At 44.9% G+C, this 20,485-nt stretch overlaps 3 protein-coding genes across 5 annotated transcripts; 2 read left to right on the top strand and 1 right to left on the bottom strand.

The window, feature by feature from the left end:
* Positions 1 to 3,845: 3,845 nt before the first annotated feature.
* Positions 3,846 to 4,977, top strand: ATP5F1E (ATP synthase F1 subunit epsilon). 2 transcript variants are annotated; one of them, XM_062604073.1, is made up of 3 exons: positions 3,846 to 4,007; positions 4,112 to 4,247; positions 4,830 to 4,977. In XM_062604073.1, the coding sequence occupies exons 1-2, from the start codon at positions 3,976 to 3,978 to the stop codon at positions 4,233 to 4,235; spliced, it is 156 nt and encodes a 51-aa protein (XP_062460057.1). In that variant the 5' UTR covers positions 3,846 to 3,975; the 3' UTR covers positions 4,236 to 4,247; positions 4,830 to 4,977. The 2 variants fall into 2 exon arrangements, with proteins under 2 accessions (XP_062460057.1, XP_062460059.1); XM_062604075.1 differs by having other exon boundaries at positions 4,112 to 4,238.
* A 1,008-nt stretch (positions 4,978 to 5,985) lies between these two features.
* TUBB1 (tubulin beta 1 class VI) lies at positions 5,986 to 12,467 on the bottom strand. Of its 2 annotated transcripts, none has more exons than XM_062604182.1 (4): positions 12,334 to 12,467; positions 8,452 to 8,560; positions 8,159 to 8,269; positions 5,986 to 8,063 (listed from the first exon to the last, which is right to left on the bottom strand). In XM_062604182.1, exons 3-4 carry the CDS (start codon positions 8,217 to 8,219, stop codon positions 6,991 to 6,993), a joined length of 1,134 nt encoding a protein of 377 aa, XP_062460166.1. In that variant the 5' UTR covers positions 8,220 to 8,269; positions 8,452 to 8,560; positions 12,334 to 12,467; the 3' UTR covers positions 5,986 to 6,990. The 2 variants fall into 2 exon arrangements, with proteins under 2 accessions (XP_062460166.1, XP_062460165.1); XM_062604181.1 differs by lacking the exon at positions 12,334 to 12,467 and adding an exon at positions 10,154 to 10,457.
* Positions 12,468 to 14,443: 1,976 nt separating this feature from the next.
* Positions 14,444 to 19,498, top strand: CTSZ (cathepsin Z). Its single transcript, XM_062604184.1, has 6 exons — positions 14,444 to 14,622; positions 15,078 to 15,241; positions 16,805 to 16,984; positions 17,596 to 17,746; positions 18,005 to 18,167; positions 18,596 to 19,498. The coding sequence occupies exons 1-6, from the start codon at positions 14,480 to 14,482 to the stop codon at positions 18,707 to 18,709; spliced, it is 915 nt and encodes a 304-aa protein (XP_062460168.1). The 5' UTR covers positions 14,444 to 14,479; the 3' UTR covers positions 18,710 to 19,498.
* The last annotated feature ends 987 nt before the right edge of the window (positions 19,499 to 20,485 follow it).

A 20,485-nucleotide genomic window follows, 5' to 3' on the forward strand; every position in this document is an offset into this window, starting at 1 on the left:
CAAGAGCAGGTTTCAACTACTGTGCTCCATAGCAGTCTTGAGACGAAAGAAGGCAGCTGTAGGATCAGCCTCTTGATCTACTCACACTATAATTAGATGCACCTTTATGAACTGAAATATAAGCTGTTCTGTTCCCTTTTTATTTAGATGTCTGCCTTCTATCAGAATCTCTTGAGGATATTGTCATTAAATCATTCAAACCACAAATAAAAAAAAAAAATCTGTTAGTACAGGTTTTATGTCCAGAAGTACAAAATAGAAGTATTAAGATAAGACCTCTTTTTCTCTGAAAAACAAGTAGAATTGATGTTGCTGAAATGTATATTTTGTAGTCACGGAATCAGTTTAGCATACTGCTGGCTTCACAAAAGACATCTTGCACATGCTGCAGAGAAAAATACGGGTTTATCTGCCATTTTTGTTAGAATCATCAGGAAGAGTCATTGTATGATTCTATGCTTCTGTACTGAAGTCTGTGAGCTCTTATTACTAGGGGGTTTCTGTATCAAAAGAGAAACTGCTAAGAGACATAAAGATGAAAGACTGTATGCTTAGTTATTTTCAAAAGTAGTATTATTTAGGTTCATTATGTCTTTCTGGCTTGTTTTGGCATGTTATTAGAGAACTTTAGTTTAAAATACTTCTGATTTAACACCAGTCATTTTGTGGATTTATTTGGCTTTTCAGTGTCATCTCTTCAATCTACCTGGACCTACTTGGTCTCAATTTTTTGGCCTCCCTGGACCCCTCCAGTGTCAAGACTTCAGCCTCCTTGGAACTCTTTAAAATCCCCTTTTCAGATTCTTTGGATTTATCCAGTCTGAGCTCTTCATCCTCTGTGGACTTCTCCAGTCTCACTTCATCTTCTCTGGACCTTTCAAGTCTCACATCTTCAGCCTCTTCAGAGTTCTCTAGTACCTCTTCAGTCTCCTTAGAGATCTCCAGTCTCACCTCTTCAGACTCCTGGGAGCACTCTAGTTTCACCTCTTCAATTTCATTGGACTTATCAAGTCTCACTTCATCAGGATCTCTGGATCACTCTGGTGACAGTTCTTTAGCCTCCTTAGACCTCTCAAGTCTCACCTCTTCACCCTCCCCAGATTTCTCTAGTCCTGCTTCTTCACACTCTCTAGACCTCTCCAGTGTCAGTTCTTCATCCTCCCCAGATATTTCCAGTCACAACTCCTCAGCTTCCTTGGACTCCTATACAGTCCCTCCACCCTCACTAGGTGTCTCAGAGCACAGCTCTTCAAGCTCTTCAGACTCACTAGATCTCACCAATTTTAACTATTTCATGTTTCAAGGCTCCTCTGAATTATCTTCATCAACCTCTGAGGATGTTTCTAATCTCATTCCTACACCCTTTCTGGATGTTTCCAATCTCACCTTTCAGGATGCTTCTTCCCTCACTTCATCAGTTTCTTTGGACATTTCTAATCTCACATCTTTAGTTCCCCCAGACCTATCCACTCCCACATTTCTGGATGTTGCTAATCGTACCGCTTCGACTTCTCTTAATCTCTGCATCTAACCCTCTTGACATGTCCCTTCTCCCTGTATCTTTCTAAACTTACCTCCGTTATGTGCTCTTTCCTAAATTCTGTCTCTCAAAGTTCTTATCTGAGGAAAATTTAGGGTTTTACAAAGATATCCTCACATCTAAACAGAACTGGGCATGAAAACAGATCATACAGATCTACAATGGTGCCTTGTTCACAGCTGCATAAACATCAAAATGAATTCTGGAATTTTTGTAGAGCACGATTTCTGTCACTAATTTCATTTCTATTCTGTCTCACCATGGTACCTCTCCCAGAGGTTTAATGTTTTTAATTCATGCTGAATAGCAGCCTTCCAGTATCTGAAGGGGGGCTATAGGGATGCTGGGAATGGACTATTCATTAGGGACTGTAGTGATAGGACAAGGGGTAACGGGTTAAAACTTAGATAGGGGAAGTTTAGATTGGATGTAAGGAAGAAATCCTTTACTGTTAGGGTGGTGAGGCAGTGGAATGGGTTGCCCAGGGAGGTTGTGAATGCTCCATCCCTGGTGGTGTTCAAGGACAGGTTGGACAGAGCCTTGGGTGACATGGTTTAGTGTGAGGTGTCCCTGCCCATGGCAGGGGGGTTGGAACTGGATGATCTTAAGGTCCTTTCCAACCTTAACTATTCTACGATTCTATGAATTTTTATCTGTCAAGACCACGAAATAGCGAATAGAGCTACATGTGCGAACAGTTACATCCAACTTGTATGTCTCCCATTACGGATTTAAACCTGAGAACATTGCACAGAATCGCAGGCAGAGGCATTTCACATGGAGGTACAGAGAGAGATGTGTTGGGAAAAGAAAACGGGGGGAAAAGAGCAGGTAAGAGAAGGAGTAGGGAGAGGAACCAAAGAAGGTGTGGGGCAGGAACAGAGGAACACATAGGTGGAAAAAGGTGTCCAACTCTGCTAGCGTAACTTTTCTGTCAAGGTTTATTTGTGGCCTGGGCTGCCCATGAGGCTTAAAATAATCTTACTGATAACTATTTTACCTATCAAAACACTGGACATTAGCATTAAAATAGTGTATGTCTCTAACATGCACTTTATCAATAAATGAAAGTACTGCAGTTATTTGTGTTGTATGCAATGTGGAGCACTGTGATGAGTGGTGTTCCTCAGGAGTCGGTATTGCAACTGGTGCTCTGCCACCCACAAGGAACTTGACAGGCTTGTGAGGTGGGGACCTTATGAAGTTCAGCAAGGTCAAGTGCAAGGTCCTGCACCTGGGTTGGGACAATCCCCCAAGCACAAAGACAGTCTGGGTGGAGAACTGATTCAGAGCAGGAGGACTTGGGGGTACTGGTTGATGAGAAGCTCCCCATGACCTGTCAGTGTGTGCTTGCAGCCCAGAATCCCTCCATGTGCTGGGCTGCATCCCCAGAGGGTGAGCAGCCAGCCAACAGCTGCTGTGCTCTGGAGAGATGCTCCCTGCAGTCCTGATCCATCTCTGGGGCAGCAGCACAAGAGGGATGTGGAGCTGTTGGAGCGAGGCCAGAGGAGGCCACGGAGATGCTGCGAGGGCTGGAGCATTTCAGGTGTATGCACAAAAAATCCCATGCGAAGGCATCGTGTCTGACAGGACAAACTTCTGAACATAGCACAGGTTGGCCACACACAGACCAGAGCTCCCAACTGAAGAGTCTGTTTATAACTCACTGTCTCCACATGCTTGCAAAACTTTTTCTTCTTTAGTCTTATTTAGGAAAAGCTAAGACCTTATGACACAGAGGGGTAATAACTTTCTTAGCTGGAAAAAATACACACTTTTAACCACTTGCTTGGATTCTTAGAACAGGGCTACTCAGGAATGAGTTAATATGTAACATAAGTGCTATGTAACTACCCATCAGCCTCACTGAGGAGCCGGGTTCTAATTTCTGCTCTCCAGTGAACTAATGTGTGCTGTGTTCCTGGCGAATTACCTGCTCTGAATCACGAAGGCCTCACACACCCGCACGGTTTTGGACGGCACGACCCAGCTGACCACGTTTGAAAGCCAAGCTGAGACCTTCCCCAGCCGGGAAGGGCCCAAACCTTTCCCAAACGGTTTGTACCGGAGAAAACCCGCCCGTGCCGGGCAGCACTGACCGCTCCCCCGGCACACGGACAACGTCCCCGGCGGGCGGCGGGGGGAGACAGGCAGCGGCCGGGGCGGCTCAGAAGGAAGAGCGGGGAGTCATGGTTCAGCCTTCTGATTGGTCGCTGCCGGAGGAGAGCGTTTCTGACTGGAGAAGCGACTGAGTAGATGCGGTTGGTCAGATTCCCTGAGGTAACTCGGATTCCGATTGGTGAAAGGATCACTTCTGGTTGTTGATTGGCTAGAGAGCAGCGCTGCGGCCTTTCCTCTTCCGGCGGGCGCTGACCTTGCCCGGGAGCGGAGCGGGGCGGGCGGGTTGCGGTGTGTGTGAGCGGCCGCCGGCAGCGATGGTGGCGTACTGGCGGCAGGCCGGGCTCAGGTACTCGCCCCGCGGCAGCCGGGCTTCTCTCATGACTTCTTTCCTCCCGGGGTGGGGTTTGGTTCTCACCGTCGTTTTCTGTCCCCTTTTCTCTCCTGTTTTAGTTACATCCGGTTTTCCCAGATCTGCGCCCAAGTTGTGAGAGCGGCGATGAAGCCTCAGTACAAAGCGGAGGCAGAGAGGGCGGCAGTGGCCACGGTGAAAACCGTGAAGCCCAAGAAGGAGTAAGCTGTAAGTCAGGTGAGCGGGCCGGGTGCTGCGCTGCAGCTCCTGTGCAGGTGTCCCAGTGTGGGCTGCGGTCATGGCGGTAACTGCGGTAACATGCTGTATGTGGAAGATCAGCGCTGATCTCCGTGCAGACTGCTGGCTGGCTTAGCACTAACGTGTGCGGGTGCATGCAGCCAGACTGTGTATTGGAGAGGAAACTGCTTCGTCTCATTAGTTCAATAGAGTGATGTTCTATTCACCAGCATCTGCTTTGAACGACTTTGGTCTGCTCAGAGTTGTTAGGGAATTAGCACAGAACTGCTGGGTTTCTATAGTAACACTCAGAGGTTTCCTGTCTCTTTGCTAAGGCAACAGCCAGCCTCCCTGAACTGCTGCTTCTTCCAACCAGCAGATTTATCTGTATAAGGGTTATCTACTGCATGTGAAAGATAGCTGCTTTACCTTTATTTGTGACACTGCATACATCATAAGCAGCTGAAATCTCTTACAGCTTCTATTATTCTTGGTCTGAGATTAAACATTACTGCCTTTTGTTTGAATCATACCTTGTGCGTCTGCTTGAATGTAGTAACTTGTATTTTAAATCTCTCATAGGAACTGATGTGTGGTGAATACTCCAGCACCAAATGGCAAAGCTGTGGACAAGCTCAAGTCTCTGCAATATAATGTCATCACATTAATTGTAAAACTTGCCTCTATATACACATCAGCATGCTAATAAATGTAATGTCTGTTAAACAAATGCATGTGTGGGAAGTGGTGCTCCTCTTAAAACTAAGTGGTCCATTTTGCAGAGACATTCATCTTTCACTTGTGTTCAAATAATGTTTGTATCACAGTCTGCTGTTTAGTAGCAACATGTGTTTAAGGCACATCTCTTGCTGGATTTCAGGGCAATATTTCAAGTACACATATAAGAGATTTAATCCTTGTTTAGAACGTTTCTGCCTACTTGAATGATTATAACTTCAGAAAAAAGTGTTCTTTGCTAAAACCTATGTCAACAGGGAATATAGGCATATAATTTCAATAATTAGAAATACCTCTGCTGGTTCCTGCTGGAAGTGCTGTGTACTTGGCTTTAAAATTCTCTGTCATCGTGGTGTTCAAATTTCACTTGTGCTTAGAACAACACAAACTTGGTGAAAATCAGTTTGGTGCAGCTAAAGGTTATGGCTAAACCCTCAGCATAAGAAGGATGTGGAGCTGCTGGAAGAAGTCCAGAGAAAGCCATGGAGATGCTGCGAGGGCTGGAGCAGCTCTGCTCTGGAGCCAGGCTGAGAGAGCTGGGCTGGGTCAGCCGGGAGAAGAGAAGGCTCCTTAAGGGGAGACCTCAGAGCAGCTCCAGTGCCTAAAGGGGCTCCAGGAAACCTGGAGAGGGGCTTTGGACAAGGGCCTGTAGGGACAGGACAAGGGGGAACAGCTTTAAACTGACGGAAGACTTGGATTACACATAAAGCAGAAGAAGCTCTTCCCTGTGAGGGTGCTGAGGCGCTGGCACAGGGTGCCCAGAAAAGCTGTGGCTGCCCCATCCCTGGCAGTGTTCAAGGCCAGGTTGGATGGGGCTTAGACCAACCTGCTCTAGGGGAAGGTGCCCCTGCCCGTGGGACTGCTGTTGTCTCAAACAGGAGGAAAGACGTTCTTAACAGTATAATAAACTCTAAGAGTATAAAAAAACACCCAATTCAATTTCCTCATGCTACAAGAATAAGCTGATTTTTGTCTATGAAATGTTTCAAGTATTAATGTATTTTATGGAATAATATATAATTTTTATTTTAAAGAATATTATAAATACATTGTAAAGTAAATGGCTGTGAATGGCAAGAAACTTTTTCTCTGAAGTTAAGATATGCATTTGATTCAGTGATTGCTGTTGAACTTAGACCTAACTAGCTGCAAACCATTCTTTCCACTTTGTAGTACTGATGATAGGAAGAAAATTCACAGTAGTTTAGTTAATACATGAGAAAAAAACCAAACCAGACCAAGACATTTACACAGTGTCCTTAACACTGTATGCTAATAATTAATAAATCTATAGTTTGAAATAGAAACAAACCACACAAGGATAATGGATACAAGCTCTGCAATAATATAAGCAAGCCAGCAATGTGATAGAACTATTAAAGTACTTTTAAAAAAGTGAGACTATGCATAATCAGTTTTTTGCCCTGTGTTGTTTCCTCTCTTCTCCTGCAACTTAAGGAACTGCACTTTTCTGCAGAGCTACATCAGTCTGTGGAGTGTGTGTAACAAAAGAGGCAATGCTGCCTTTGCAGGCCATACAGGTGTGTGCATGGTCCTGAAACAGTAGCAAGGTCACAAACAAAACAGGGACTGTTTACCTAAGAATAAATACATTTGATGAGTTGGTAGCATATTTTGCTGTTGCTTATGATCCTGGTATATATTTATACACAGGCACAGAGGCTGTATATTACATTCAGTATCAGGCAATAATCTTCAAAAGGTGAATACATTCACTAGAAAGGCTGTTAGGAGACAACTTGTCTTAGCAGTGGATCTTTTTTGAGAGCAAGTCAGTGTCAACAGGACACTCTCACAGGAGATTGAAGCACAGCTGCCCTTAATTTCAAAAGCACTGTATTGTAATATTGGATATATTTTGGCCAGATGCAGAGAATTCTTCAGAAAGGTGTTATTTTTGGGCTGCAGGTGATAGTTACTCCTTTTTTTTTTTAGTGAGTGTCAACAGGCTTATTTGGAGACTGTTTTGATACTGCCATTGTTTTTACTGTGCTTCCTTTTCGGGGCTGGCTTCTGCTTCTACCTCTTCATATTCCTCAACATCTGCAGTGGCATCCTGGTACTGTTGGTACTCGGACACAAGGTCATTGGTATTACCTTCTGCTTCTGAAAACTCCATCTCATCCATGCCTTCACCTGTGTACCAATGGAGAAATGCTTTTCTTCTGAACATAGCCGAGAACTGTTCTGAAACCCTGATGAAGAGCTCCTGAATGGCTGTGTTATTGCCAATAAAGGTAGCCGCCATCTTCAGGCCTCGTGGTGGTATGTCACACACAGCCACTTTGACATTATTAGGGATCCACTCCACAAAGTAGGAACTATTCTTGGTCTGGACAGCCAACAACTGCTCATCCACTTCCTTGGTAGACATTCGGCCTCTGAAGATGCATGCCACTGTCAAGTAACGTCCACGACGAGGGTCGCAGGCTGCCATCATGTTACGTGCATCAAACATTTGTTGCGTAAGCTCTGGCACTGAGAGGGCTCGGTACTGTTGGCTGCCTCGAGCTGTCAGTGGAGCAAAGCCTGGCATAAAGAAATGCAGTCGAGGAAAGGGCACCATGTTAACAGCCAGCTTCCTCAGATCTGCATTCAGCTGACCGGGAAAACGGAGTGAAGTTGTGACACCACTCATTGTTAGGGACACTAAGTGGTTGAGGTCACCGTAGGTGGGATTGGTGAGCTTTAAAGTTCTAAAACATATATCATATAGAGCTTCATTGTCAATGCAAAAGGTTTCATCTGTATTCTCGATTAGTTGGTGGATGGAGAGGATGGCATTATATGGCTCTACGACTGTGTCGGATACTTTGGGTGAAGGAACAACGCTGAAAGTGTTCATAATCCTGTCAGGATATTCTTCTCTGATTTTGTTGATGAGGAGCGTGCCCATACCTGAGCCTGTGCCACCACCAAGTGAATGGATGAGCTGGAATCCCTGAAGGCAATCACAGCTCTCACACTCATTCCTGACCACATCCATGACATTTTCAATCAGTTCAGCGCCTTCTGTGTAGTGGCCCTTAGCCCAGTTGTTCCCAGCACCTGAATTACCTGTGAACAGAAAGAACAGCCACAAAGTTGGGAGTTAAAAGGCCATTCTGGGACAGCTGACTCCAGTTACTTTGCTGACAGCAGGCTGTACATACCATGAATAAAATTGTCAGGTCGAAAGAGTGGGCCTATTTTGCTGGACCGTACACTGTCCATCGTACCAGGTTCCAGGTCCACCAAGATAGAACGGGGCACATATTTATGGGCTAGGACAAAAGTAAACGAATGTGAACAATTACTGTTAAAAGCCAAAGAGACAAGCTTATGACCTGCTTTGAAAACTCCAATCCCCCTACAGTGATTTGGGGATGTATCTTTTAATTACTTATTTTAACCTCCATGTTGGCTCTGCAAATTGCTCTGCCAGCACCCAGTGCCGAGCACTTACAGTAAGCCTCATTGAAGTAGACGTTAATTCGCTCAAGCTGCAGTGATGCACCCCCATAGTAGTTTCCAGCGATGTCAATCCCATGTTCATCACTTATCACCTCCCAGAACTGAAAAAGGAAACAGGTTCAACACATTTACAAAGATTTACTCTTTCTTCAGCACAACATGCTCAGCACCAGATCTACTGTGCTCATGCCCGACTGCACACACAGTGAGAATTTTGCCTGAAATGGGGCATGTTTTGCCATTTACTCATTAGATCAGAGTGGGGATCCTCATCTCCCCCCTCCACAAATAAATTCAAGGCAACAGTTTAGTATGCTGCTTAGCTATTACCCATGTACTAATAGGTGGAGGCCCTCAGTTTTGTCCCTTTATAGTAAAGGAAAATTGGTATTAGTTTAAATAACACAGGTACTAGTCGGTATAAGCTTAACATAAAAGCTGCGACGGTGGACTGGGGAGATGCACAAGTGTCACGGCAAAGCTGGCTCAGCCAAATTTGTGTGCTAGCAATGCTTTCCACAAACAGATGTTGGTCCTGAGTGTCCTATCTTGACATTCACCTGGATGTCTTGTACTTGGGCTCTTATCTAGGCGGCAGCCGCAGCAGTGTTAATGTGACACACCCACCCACTTATAATGACCAGGCTGGTTTAATGTTAAAGGTCTCCTGGGTTAGCATCCAGTCTTGGTTTGGGTGTACAAATACACTCCTGCCAGCACATGTATGCTGTAGTGGTGTGTGCATGTGTACTTTTCTTATAGGTGTTATTACACATAAGTGATTCCCAGGTCAAAGCCAACACTACCACACTGGCTGCATTCTAACTGTCTCGGTCTAACATGACATTCCCTGGCCATCCACAGCTTTATGCTCCAATAAAAGGAATTAAGGTGAGATTTGTGGGAGAAAGAAATGGAGGAAGAGTACAACGGAACAATCTTTCAGCTAATGTGTGTCTTCAAAGACTTCCTGGCCCCAAATTAACCCAGATACCCTTTGGTTTTTGACAACTTATCAACTAAAAAGAGGGATATCATGCAGCAAAAAGCAGCAAGGTTTGGTTGGGTTTTTTCTCTGAGCACACAAACTCCGCCATGAGTGACTTCTCCTAAGTAACAAGCATGACAGTGTTTGAACTACACAAAAGTACTCCAAATGACATCACAAAAAGAGCCTCGCACAGGTGGCCAGTTAGGCAGGAATCCTTCACTGCACTTTCTGCCACTCTCAGAAAAACCTAGCTGGTCACTGATAGCACAGGTCATTCTGCTGGTTACTACAGTCCCATATTAATGATCACAGTGTGGCAGAGTTACTGCTGTATGGATAAACTAAAGCGCTGTCATCACAACTTTGCAGGCCTGGAATCACTTGTTCCCTCACTTGTCCCAGTATTTCGCAGGCTAGATTAGTGCCCCTGGAAATACGAGTCTCAGCAGGAATTCACTTACAATCACCATGACATAGTTACTGCAGGTGTTTTACTCTTTGACAGTCTTAACCTTTGCATAAGGAACAAGCCCATCTTAAGACTTTCATATCAAAATATTCACATTCGCTGCTAATGTGCCATGCATCTTACCACTGAGGTAGCAAATTGTTCCCCCTGAAAGTCCCCATCTAGTAACAACATTTGACCTGCTACCACTGGGAGCCCTTACTACTAATGACCAATACTGAAAAGAGACCTTACCTTAGATCCAATTTGGTTTCCACACTGGCCAATCTGAAGATGCACAATTTCACGCATTTTGTGTGGCTTAGACCCTTGGTGGCTACAACCCAACAGGTTTTGTGGTTGCAGTCCCCAGCACAAGCCCTCTCTGCTGCTCTATCAGCTACACCCAGCACAGTCTGCCCCAAGGGGCCTTTTTATACTAGTGGGACTGTCACGCAGCCAGCAAGGGGAGTAGCCAGCACCTCAGGCTGCTACCAGTAGGCAAAGTGCCTATTTACTGCCTGTGTACAGGGTACAAGAGCACAGGTACATGACTGAGTGGCTTGGAAAATTGTCACACGCACCCCCCCTTACAGTTAATTCTAGTTCTCTGAGCAGCAGACAGTGTGGTTCATTAATATCTGTGTACCCTGTACTTGTGGTTCATTATTCTATACGTAATCTATATACAAATACGTATGCATATATAGAGGTTGTAGCCAAAAATGAGTGACCTTAGTTTATTAAGTACATGCGCTTCTGCCACATAATTGACGTTTTAACATCAAATGAGTCATAGAGGACAAGATCCATAATAAAACCCAACTTTTTGAGCAGTAGCCCTCTATAATCACCACATTCAATACACTGCCAGGCAAGCTCACAGTTCATAAATAAAGCATTATTGCCAGTGCCTAGCTGCATAAAGGATGGGCTAAGGATCAGTAACAGAAAAAAAACCTTGTAAAACTGCACTCTCAATGATGTACATTTATTAAAACATTTAATAAGAATCCAGCAACTTCAGACAATCAATCAAAAATCTGACTCATCTTCTTATTAACTTGCCCAGATAGTCTCTCCCCCCCCCCCGCCCCCCCTTTTCCTCTCTTCCTTTCCTGCCATTAAGAAATACAGCATTTCTTATCTTTCTTATTTTCTTATATCTGAGGTGCAGTATTTCAGAACTTGCCAGGAAAATGCTAGAGGTGGAAATGCAGTTCTACTGAAGTTAACTGTTATGTTCACTGCATTAAAGGGAATTATGTGAGGCTGAGCAAAACATGACACAGTCATGTTGCCTGCTGATAACAGGACTAGTATCACTGAGCAACAGAAACCCAGAATGGACTGTCCTCTGGAAGCTTATAGGAGTTTTTTTATATGTCAGACAGCTTTCCTTTTAAGGACAGGAAAAGGAACTATAATTAGGAAAGCACCTTAAGTTATTTTGCATTAAAAGATGACAGTGGAAGGACTTGACTCATTGACAGTATGGGTTGCTAGAGATAAGGAATCTCTGAGCTTCCATATGGTTTCAAAAGAAAAATCAGCCTATTCCAGACTTCCCCACCACAGCTGACTTCCACTTCCTTCACCAGGCAACAGAGGAACAGGCAACTGCTCCTAAGACAAAGTTTAGCACCAGAAGTGCACCACACAAAAGTAGCTAGCAAACATTCTGCCATCCTCTGCCGACAGCTTGGGAGCCGTCTTCAGGAGGGAACAAGAAAAGCAAGACCTTACACTCAGGTCAAATTAGTCTGTTTCCTTAAACCCCAACAGTGTTCTCATTTGTAAAACCCAGAATTCTCTAAACAGTTTAGTTTACTCAGGAAAACGAGCAGTGATGTTCCATTGCCACCCTGTAGATATTTTCTACAATGGCAACGGGTATCTTCTAGAGTTTTGTAAGACAAAATTCTGGAAAGGTTATTTGGACGTTTACTTTGAAAGCAAATTTTATCTTACTCATGCACATTCATATTTGTTTTCACCATCTATGCTTAGCTAAAAGTGCAATTCTAAGTTGTACATTCAATCGCTGCATTCTGACACTAAATATATACCACATAAAATATGCAATGCATCAATTTACAGTAGCCACAACTTATGAAGAAGATGCTCATTCACTGTCCAAAAACAACTGGCAAACAATTTCATCAATAACTATTCTCACTGAGAGCATGTCACAAGCAAAACAAACAAAAAAGGGGAAGTAAAAGAAATGTGCAATCACATAACATTGGTTTTTCTCTTGCTGCAAATAGCTCCTTGGAATCATGTGCCTCCTCTGCAGCACTTCCTTACAGTCTTAAAAATGACGGCACGTGACAAAGCACCTGAGGGGCTTTGAAGCCGAAGTGGGTTTGTGCCTCTCCCCTCTCCTCCCCAGCCGTGTCTCTGTGAACCCCCTGTTGCTCTTTACACCAAACCTGGTACACGAGATGCCTGGTTCGCAGTAGATTTGGTTTCAGGCCTGTCCTCAGCTCTGAGAAACCTCAAGCCTGTTAACTGCCCAGTGTGGTCCCCAGGCACAGCCATGGGACATGTGCTAGTGCAGATTAGCCGTGTGAGCGTCACCAGAGAAAGGGGACGGTGTGGCAGGGCTGGCGTCAGGGGACTTTTGGCATTGGGGTGATTAGGAGCAGCCTGGCACTGGGCACAGCTATTACCAGCCTGGCTGCAGGGTCTGTTATCAGCTGCCCACTGCTTCCATTGCCTTCAGAGAGAGCCCTAGATACTAAAGCCCTGACTACGGGGGTAAGCCAAGACCACAAAAGGCCAGTTGCAGTTTTTTTGTTACTGGGTTTTTTTGTTTCTCTTGGTCTTGCTTGTTTTTTTTTTTTAATTAATGCCATCACAGTATCCACTAGCAACAAATACACACGTGCAGGGAGGAATATGTGATGTTTTGTTTTTAATATGGCTTCTTGGGAGGACATGGCTTTTCACAGTAGTGGAAAAGACTGTTGAAAGAAAGCCTATTCAATTTGAGATTAGCCTGGCTCCAGACCACCAGATAATTTGATCTATGGACGGCTACCAGATGAGCTGATGTTAGTCTCAACTGATCTGGACTAGCTATATGATCCTTAAAGATGTTACCAAAAAATGTTGCATTCAACAGGCAATAAAGACTGTCAGCTTCATCTTTTCATTTTGGTTAGTAAGAAAAACTATTTAAAGACTACCTCCTGGTGGCAGGTGATACAAGGGAAGTAAGGCAGGACTGCCCATGTAAGTTATCATCAGTGTAATGAGACCGCACAGTTAAACAAATCCATCAGTTTTGGTACAGTTGGAGTAGGCAACAAAGGAGTTCATTACCTTCCTCATACTGCAGATATATGACCCAGCAAGAACCTGGGGCTTGCAGCATGTGAATTCATCTGCCAGGTGATAAATACCCTTACTTGGGCCCTACTGCCGCAGCAGTTACCGGAGAGTTTGGATCATTTGATGAATCACCAAAAGGGTCAACTGCACAGCAGCAGGCTCAGCTCTTGCTCTGCTGTTCCTTTTGCTGTGTTGGTGCCCAGTTTCTCTATTCATAATGCAGAGCTAATAAACCTCATGCCATTTACAAAACGTGCTGAGAGTTAAGGCAGAAAAGCTGCAAGGGAAGAAGTGGCTGTGGTTCACTAAACCTGTTCTACCAAACACGAAACCTCTAGCCCATAGATGGGAAAGCAGAAACTGGTAGTCCACTTGCACTAATTAAACCTTCTTCAGGAAAATTAGAGAACTATTTCTACTCCTGACTAAACCTTGAGGTAGATAATAAGGAATCTTCAAATGTCCTGAAGTCTAAATAACAAAGAATTGGACACAATTTCTTTGTCAACTGCACCATAAAAGGGCTTGAGAAATTCAAACTTAGGGTTAGCAGAACAACCCCTATCCAAACAAGAAAGCAGCCCTCCTGCTCCCTGCACTCACAGTCACTGGGTGCAGCCTTACACAATGCTGATGTGTGAGGACAAAGGTAAAGAAAGAAACCCATAACCAGTCACACTGGGTCTGCAGCTGTTCCCATAAACAGGGCTCCTTGTCACAACCCCTGTGCTCACAGCAGCACAATGGTTTAACAGCTCCCCCCCCGCCTTTCTTCTTGGGGGGGGGGGGGGTGGGAATGGGGTGTATGTGATCAAAATTGTTTTTCTGAGCGAACACAAGTGATCTCAGGGCTGCGTTCATTCCCTGTCGCTTAAGAAACTAATCAGATACCCTTAGGAAGGATTTGCCAATCTACAGCTTCCCCCAGACATAAGCTGACACTGGAACAGGCTGCCCAGGGCAGGGCTGGAGTCACCGTCCCTGCAAGTGCTCACACACGGCGCAGACGAGGCCCTCAGTGCCATGGGTCAGTGGTGGCCGCGGCAGTACTGGGAATGGTTGGACTGGATGGGCTTAAAGCTCTTTTCCAGCCCGGTTGAATCTACGGCAACCTCCAGGTACGGACCCGCGGGAGCCCCGCAGATGAACACCGCCCGCCCAGCCCCGCCCACCGGGACCTCCCCGCGCCCTTAAATCCCGGCTCCGGGCCGCGCCGTCAGGGAAGGCGTTACCGGACCCAGCATGGTGGCGATGTGCCGGTACCCCGCGGCCCTCCTCCTCGTGCTGCTCTGGGGCTGCCTCTGCCCCCTTGCCCACGCCGGCCTCTACTTCAGGGAAGGGCAGCACTGCTACAAGCCGGCCCCGCGCAGGTCGCCTGGGCTGAGGTGAGGTTCGGCCCCGCCCCGCCGCCCCGTCCCGCAGGGGCTGCGGACACCCCCGGCTCCCCCCGAGCGGCGCCGCGGTTTGGAGCTGGGGAAGGCGCTAAGCGGCCGCAGCGCCCGCCTGCTCGGCGGCTCTGCAAGCCCGGTGGCTCTGCAAGCCCCGCGCCGGCCGGGAGGGGCTCGGGGTTGCGGGGGGGGGTGGGCTCCGTCCGGTCGCCATCGCCCGAGGGGGCTCGGGAGGGTTCCCCGGGCTGCCGTTGACCCGCGGGGCTCCGGGATGGAGGTCCCAGGGGTACGGGGGCTCGGCGGGGCGCAGAGGTGGTCACGGGACCGGTCACACTGTCCGCTGTCACGTGACGGCGCCGGCCACCGGCGGCCCTGTTACGAAACTCCCTCACGTGCGCCCACTGGAATCCCGGTCACGGGAACCCCGCGCTCCAGCTCCTCTCCCCCCCCAGGACCTACCCCCGGCCGTACGAGTACCTGGACATCTCCGCGCTCCCCAGGAGCTGGGACTGGAGGAACGTCAACGGCGTCAACTACGCCAGCACCACTCGGAACCAGCACATCCCGCAGTACTGCGGGTCCTGCTGGGCACACGGCAGCACCAGCGCTCTAGCAGGTAGGCAGCAAAGACCACGGCTGAGACCTGTGGATACACTGCAACAGCGGGAGTTCCCAAGCAGAAGGTCGGGAGGTTTGGTTTGGATAGAGAAAAAAGGTTGAAACTCTGCACAAGGAACGCGCTTGTGGCTCCTGCTATGCTGCTGTTCAGGGCGAGGAGCAAAAAGTGGGTTTTCTGCCCGTCACCCAGTGATGGGCGCAGCAGACACAAAAGCATGTATCACATCTCCTTCCCTTTTTTGGTTCCTACGCCTAGAGCAGCAAGGGGCTACTCCAGCAATGCCTGGGTATGAGGAAACAAATGAAGCTGCCTCTCCTGGGAAGGGCCCACAGGGCATTTGCTTCATGAGCGCCGTCATTCAGATGAACTGACTCCCACAGTGTGCAGGAACATCTGTTTCAGCAGATTCTATCAGCCTTTTCTTGGGGAAAGGGAAGTAGGGGGTTGTTTCAGTTAAATATTTTCTCTAGAGAGAACACATAATGATTTGCATGCACAGTTGTGCTGCAGAAATACTGTCTGCACAGGGCAGGTTGTAAAAGGATTAACTGTGAAGGAGAAACAGAAGGAACTGTGCAGAACTGGAAAGACAACATAGGTGTAAGCAAACAACAGGAATCATGAAGGATCTGTTCTTAAGCACTACAAGAATAGACACGTATGAAATCCTGAAAGTACTAGGACAAATAAAATACAGCACCTTAATTATATAACTTAATTGTATAGGTAGGCATGCCAGTATGTGCATTTTTCTAAGTATAAAAGGTTGATTGAAAAGAAAAAAAAAAACAGGGTATTTTTTTCTTAACTGCTGTGAACAGTTAAAGCATTCGTTCCTGTTCGTGTTGCTGGAAGACTAGGCTGCCATTAACACCTCCCAGTCCTGTCAAATAGAGTTGAATGTTGTTAGTACTAATACCACTAAAAGTACTACAGTGCTATCAGTTAAGACTGCTAATGCGCTGTGAGAAGCGGATTATAAATACTCATGGGGAAGCTTCTCTGGCAAGTAAGCTAGTTGTATCTGCTAGTAAGCTAGCTGTTTCTGACAAAGTAAGACAGCCAAGTGGCACTGCTTGTCTGGGATGGTAGGGTTGATGTAAGAGTGAAGGTCTACTTATGAAAGTTCTCCTTGCCTTAAGTTTTTAAAGACCTGTCTCTCAGATCATGGGCTGCATGGGCTCAGGTCTGCCTACATGAGTTCATGTACAAAAGGCTAGTGAGATGATGTGCTTGTCAAAGCCAGGAAATGGATATGGAAGGTTTCAGAAGCTGTGACTTAAAGAGGTCTAGGGCACTTCAGGGCTTTAAACAAATCTAGCTCATCTGTGTATACTGAGTTTTAATGGAAAATACTTCACATGGAAACCCCCAGTAACAGCTCAGCCTGCTGGTGTGAGCTGGGTCATGCTGTGTGCCTCACTGTTGACAGTAGAGGCTTTTACAACCACAAGTACTGCTGCCTGCAAACAGTTACAGTTCAGTGGATTTTTAACACTAGTTCCAATGTGTAGCCACTCATATATTTTGCTAACAAAATACAATTTCTTATCCTTACAGACCGAATCAACATAAAGAGAAAAGGAGCATGGCCTTCTGCCTATCTCTCTGTTCAGAATGTGATTGACTGTGCTGATGCAGGATCCTGTGAAGGTGGAGACCACACAGGTGTTTGGAAGTATGCCCATGACCATGGCATTCCAGATGAGACCTGCAACAACTACCAAGCTAAGGATCAAAGTATGATGCCTATTTGCTCTGCTGTAAGGCTTCATCCCAGGCTTAGCAGAGCTTAACCTTCAAAAAAACCCTATAGTTTCTTGGGTTTTCAGCATACTGGTTCCTGCCTTTTGGTGTACTACTTCCTGTTTGACTGACGGGTTTTCCTTACAGGCCTTTCTGTGTGTGTCTTTAGCCAGACAGCATAGCATTAAATCATGTCCTGACAAGTTAGCACAGCTAAATTGTTTTAACCTAATCTCTTAAATCAGTGATACACTATCTCTAATGTATTAAAATATTTACAAGTGTCACCTCAAGCTAAAAAAAGGAAAAAATGTAACCTGTTTGGTCATGTGTGACTGGAATAGTTTCTGTATCTATAGAGATGCACATCTGAAACATTCCCTCCCCAGAGCACTTAGGCCTAAGAAGTAAAGCAATTGTAACTAGTAATTGTAGAGACTTTAAATGTAGTTTCCATAAATTCTTTTCACTGGAGTACATATTAGTAATTACTCTAGTATCTGCCTCAAATAAGTTCAGAAAGAAAAAGCTTAGTATCATATCATAATTAATTCACTTGAAGAAAAGCATTCTCTTGCAGTGATGATCTTGCTTTTGTTTTGTAGAGTGTAAGAAATTTAATCAGTGTGGCACTTGTGTCACTTTTGGAGAGTGCCATGTCATAAAGAACTATACTCTCTGGAAAGTTGCTGACTACGGGTCTGTCAATGGAAGAGAAAAGATGAAGGCAGAAATCTATACTAATGGACCAATCAGGTAAAATACATCTTGAATGGTAAAAATACTTATCTACTAGCGATACTGTGACTGAAATACTTGAAACTCAATCCAATGACTGAAGTGTAGTTCTCCACTCTGGCTTATGTTAGCAGCTCTGCATTAACATGCAGGGCTTCAGCTTGTTTGTAGATAAATTGAGCCCTAAAGTGAAAATATAAGAAAATCAATTGGTTTTAGCCAGGCCCCTGCCTGATCACCTTTATATAAAAATTTTCTTCCTCTGTTTCATTACAGCTGTGGCATAATGGCTACGGAGAAGCTGGATGCTTACAGTGGAGGACTTTATACAGAGTACAACCCCTCAGCTGTGGTGAATCACATTGTATCTGTGGCTGGCTGGGGTGTAGAAAATGGAACAGAATACTGGATTGTTCGTAACTCCTGGGGTGAACCCTGGGTAAGGAAACATGGGAACAAACATGCTTACAAATTATTTTAGGGGAAAGGTGGGGTTGCAGGCAGGAAGCTGCAAAGCTAGCCTGTGGGTAGGAAAAGTAGAAGTTTCTTTAAACTAGTATGAAGCGTAACTAATCTGAAGACAAGGCTATTCAGAAAAGCTACTCAAGTTATGTCGACTCGATCCCAAATGCTACCTTCTTTCATGGGCATGCAGCTCCTGTTACGGGCAACTCTAAGTTACTGTTGTAGGCAAAAATTAAGTCGTGGAATAGATGGGGAGGAGGGGAGGGTATAAATTCACCTAAGCAGATTGCCCCTGTGAGCCTAGTGTTACACTTCATCTTAATTCCTAGATTCACTAATAAATCATTCATATCTGGAAGACAGAACATTGTGTAATTAACAATGTGAATTAATTCTTTACAGGGTGAAAGAGGGTGGCTGAGAATTGTGACAAGCGCATATAAAGATGGAAGAGGAGCAGAATACAATCTTGCTATTGAAGAGGACTGTGCATACGGAGATGCTGTACTTCCTTGATTCTATAGTGTACATCTTTCTGTTTAGAAACCACTTTAGAAGCTTCCCAGCACAACCTTTTTCTGTTTAAAGGATAGCAGTCTAAAATTCCTTCACAATTCAAGACCATCAGGCAGTTCTGCAAAATTAGCCCAGACAGCAACACAAAATGTCTTCAAAGTAAAATACATACAGAGCTGCCTTCAGGTATCTCCAACTTAAAAGCCTTTTACCCATGAGAAAAGTGTTCTGTGTTGATGCACAGTATTGAAATCATACTGACTTCAGTGCAGAAACTAAATATCTGTTTAATTACAAATTATGTAGGCATACTGGGAAGGAAAAAGTATACTCAATATTTGGGTCTAGAGATTATATTAAATTCTCTGACAGTATTGAGCAAATATCTCACAAATCATGGTGCTCACAAGGCTAAGTCTGGCCATGACATGTTAAAAACCTAAATCCCCTGTCGCTTCCTTGGCCTCATGGTAAAACAGTGGTGTTGGAAGTCTCATGTAATGCAGTTACATTTATGCAACCAGAATGATTTATCAGGAATTACTTTGCTCAAAAACCAATTACTTACTTATGTCCTTGCTCAAATTCTGTGCTTTAATATGTGATTGGCTGTGCCCTTTTTCTCCTAAAGGGGCAAAGCTTAAATTGCCACAGCCCATTACTCTCTTAATTTGAAGGTTTCCAATTCTCTTCCTTCACACTTAGCCAGTTACCAAGTGGCAAACGAGTGTAATATCAAATGTTACTAAGTGGCATTAATTGCATTTAATAAATGGACTTTTTCTTACACAACTATAGCTGTATTGTAAGACCTTACTAATGCATAAATTTGGTTGTACTTAAGAAGTAAGCTCATGGGGTAGCTTACTGAGGATGGCACTGCTTTTACTGGACTTTTTCTTGTGAAACGGCTGGTTGACAGCACAGTATACAGCAACTAAAATGGTTCAAACAATTCAGCTTAATCTTCAGTGTGCATAAATGTAGTGGAATGTAAGATACAAGTTTCAGGGAAGCATCCAATTTCAACAAGACAGAAAAGATAAATTCAGATGTAGAATAGCACTTCTAAATGTCAATCTTCAAAGCCTAATATAAATGAAAACAACCTGTGAATTATGTGTCACTCAAATCTGTAAGTTACAGCTTTGTAATGGTGCAGAGGAGGGGGAAAAAATGTCTTCCCCAAAACTGTATCTATCTGCTGCCTCTCAGTTGGTAGTTTCTGCAACTTACCTTACCTTTCTTCCACAGCTAAACCAAAGAAGTCTGCTGCTAATGACAAAATAAGTTTGGTAGAGTCATGAAGATCAATAAAAGCATAAGATTGCTAGTATCTAGGATGGAATTGAGGAGATGGTGCTGTTCGGATCATTTAAGTTTCAAATAGCACAGCTTTTAGTATTGTGACAATGAGCATGTTTTAGACCAGATGCTTTAGGCCATATTCCAGTAGGCTGGTGTTTCTGGTTGGAAAACTGGAAGATGCACTCCTTTTTTGTAAGAAAGGAGAAGTAAGTTAATCTAAAACTGGCTGCTGTCTCAAGAAGTATCGTGGTAGCTTAAGTGTTCCCGTGCATGAATCACAACACAGAAGAACAAGGTGATTTCCTCCTTACATTTATGTGCAGCTGGACTTAAAGTCCCCATGTCTTTTTAGAAAGCAGGTTCTTCAGAGAACAGATGTGCTTGGAAAAAAGCACACTGGGCTTGTCTACACCCCTCACTTTTAAGCAAACGAACAGTATTTACCTGTAGAAAGAAAATCCAGCCCAA

The sequence above is a fragment of the Pezoporus occidentalis genome, unplaced genomic scaffold (assembly GCF_034315485.1).
Source record: "Pezoporus occidentalis ecotype Australia unplaced genomic scaffold, CSIRO_AGI_Poc_V1 ctg83, whole genome shotgun sequence".
NCBI classification, from domain to species: Eukaryota; Metazoa; Chordata; class Aves; order Psittaciformes; family Psittacidae; genus Pezoporus; species Pezoporus occidentalis.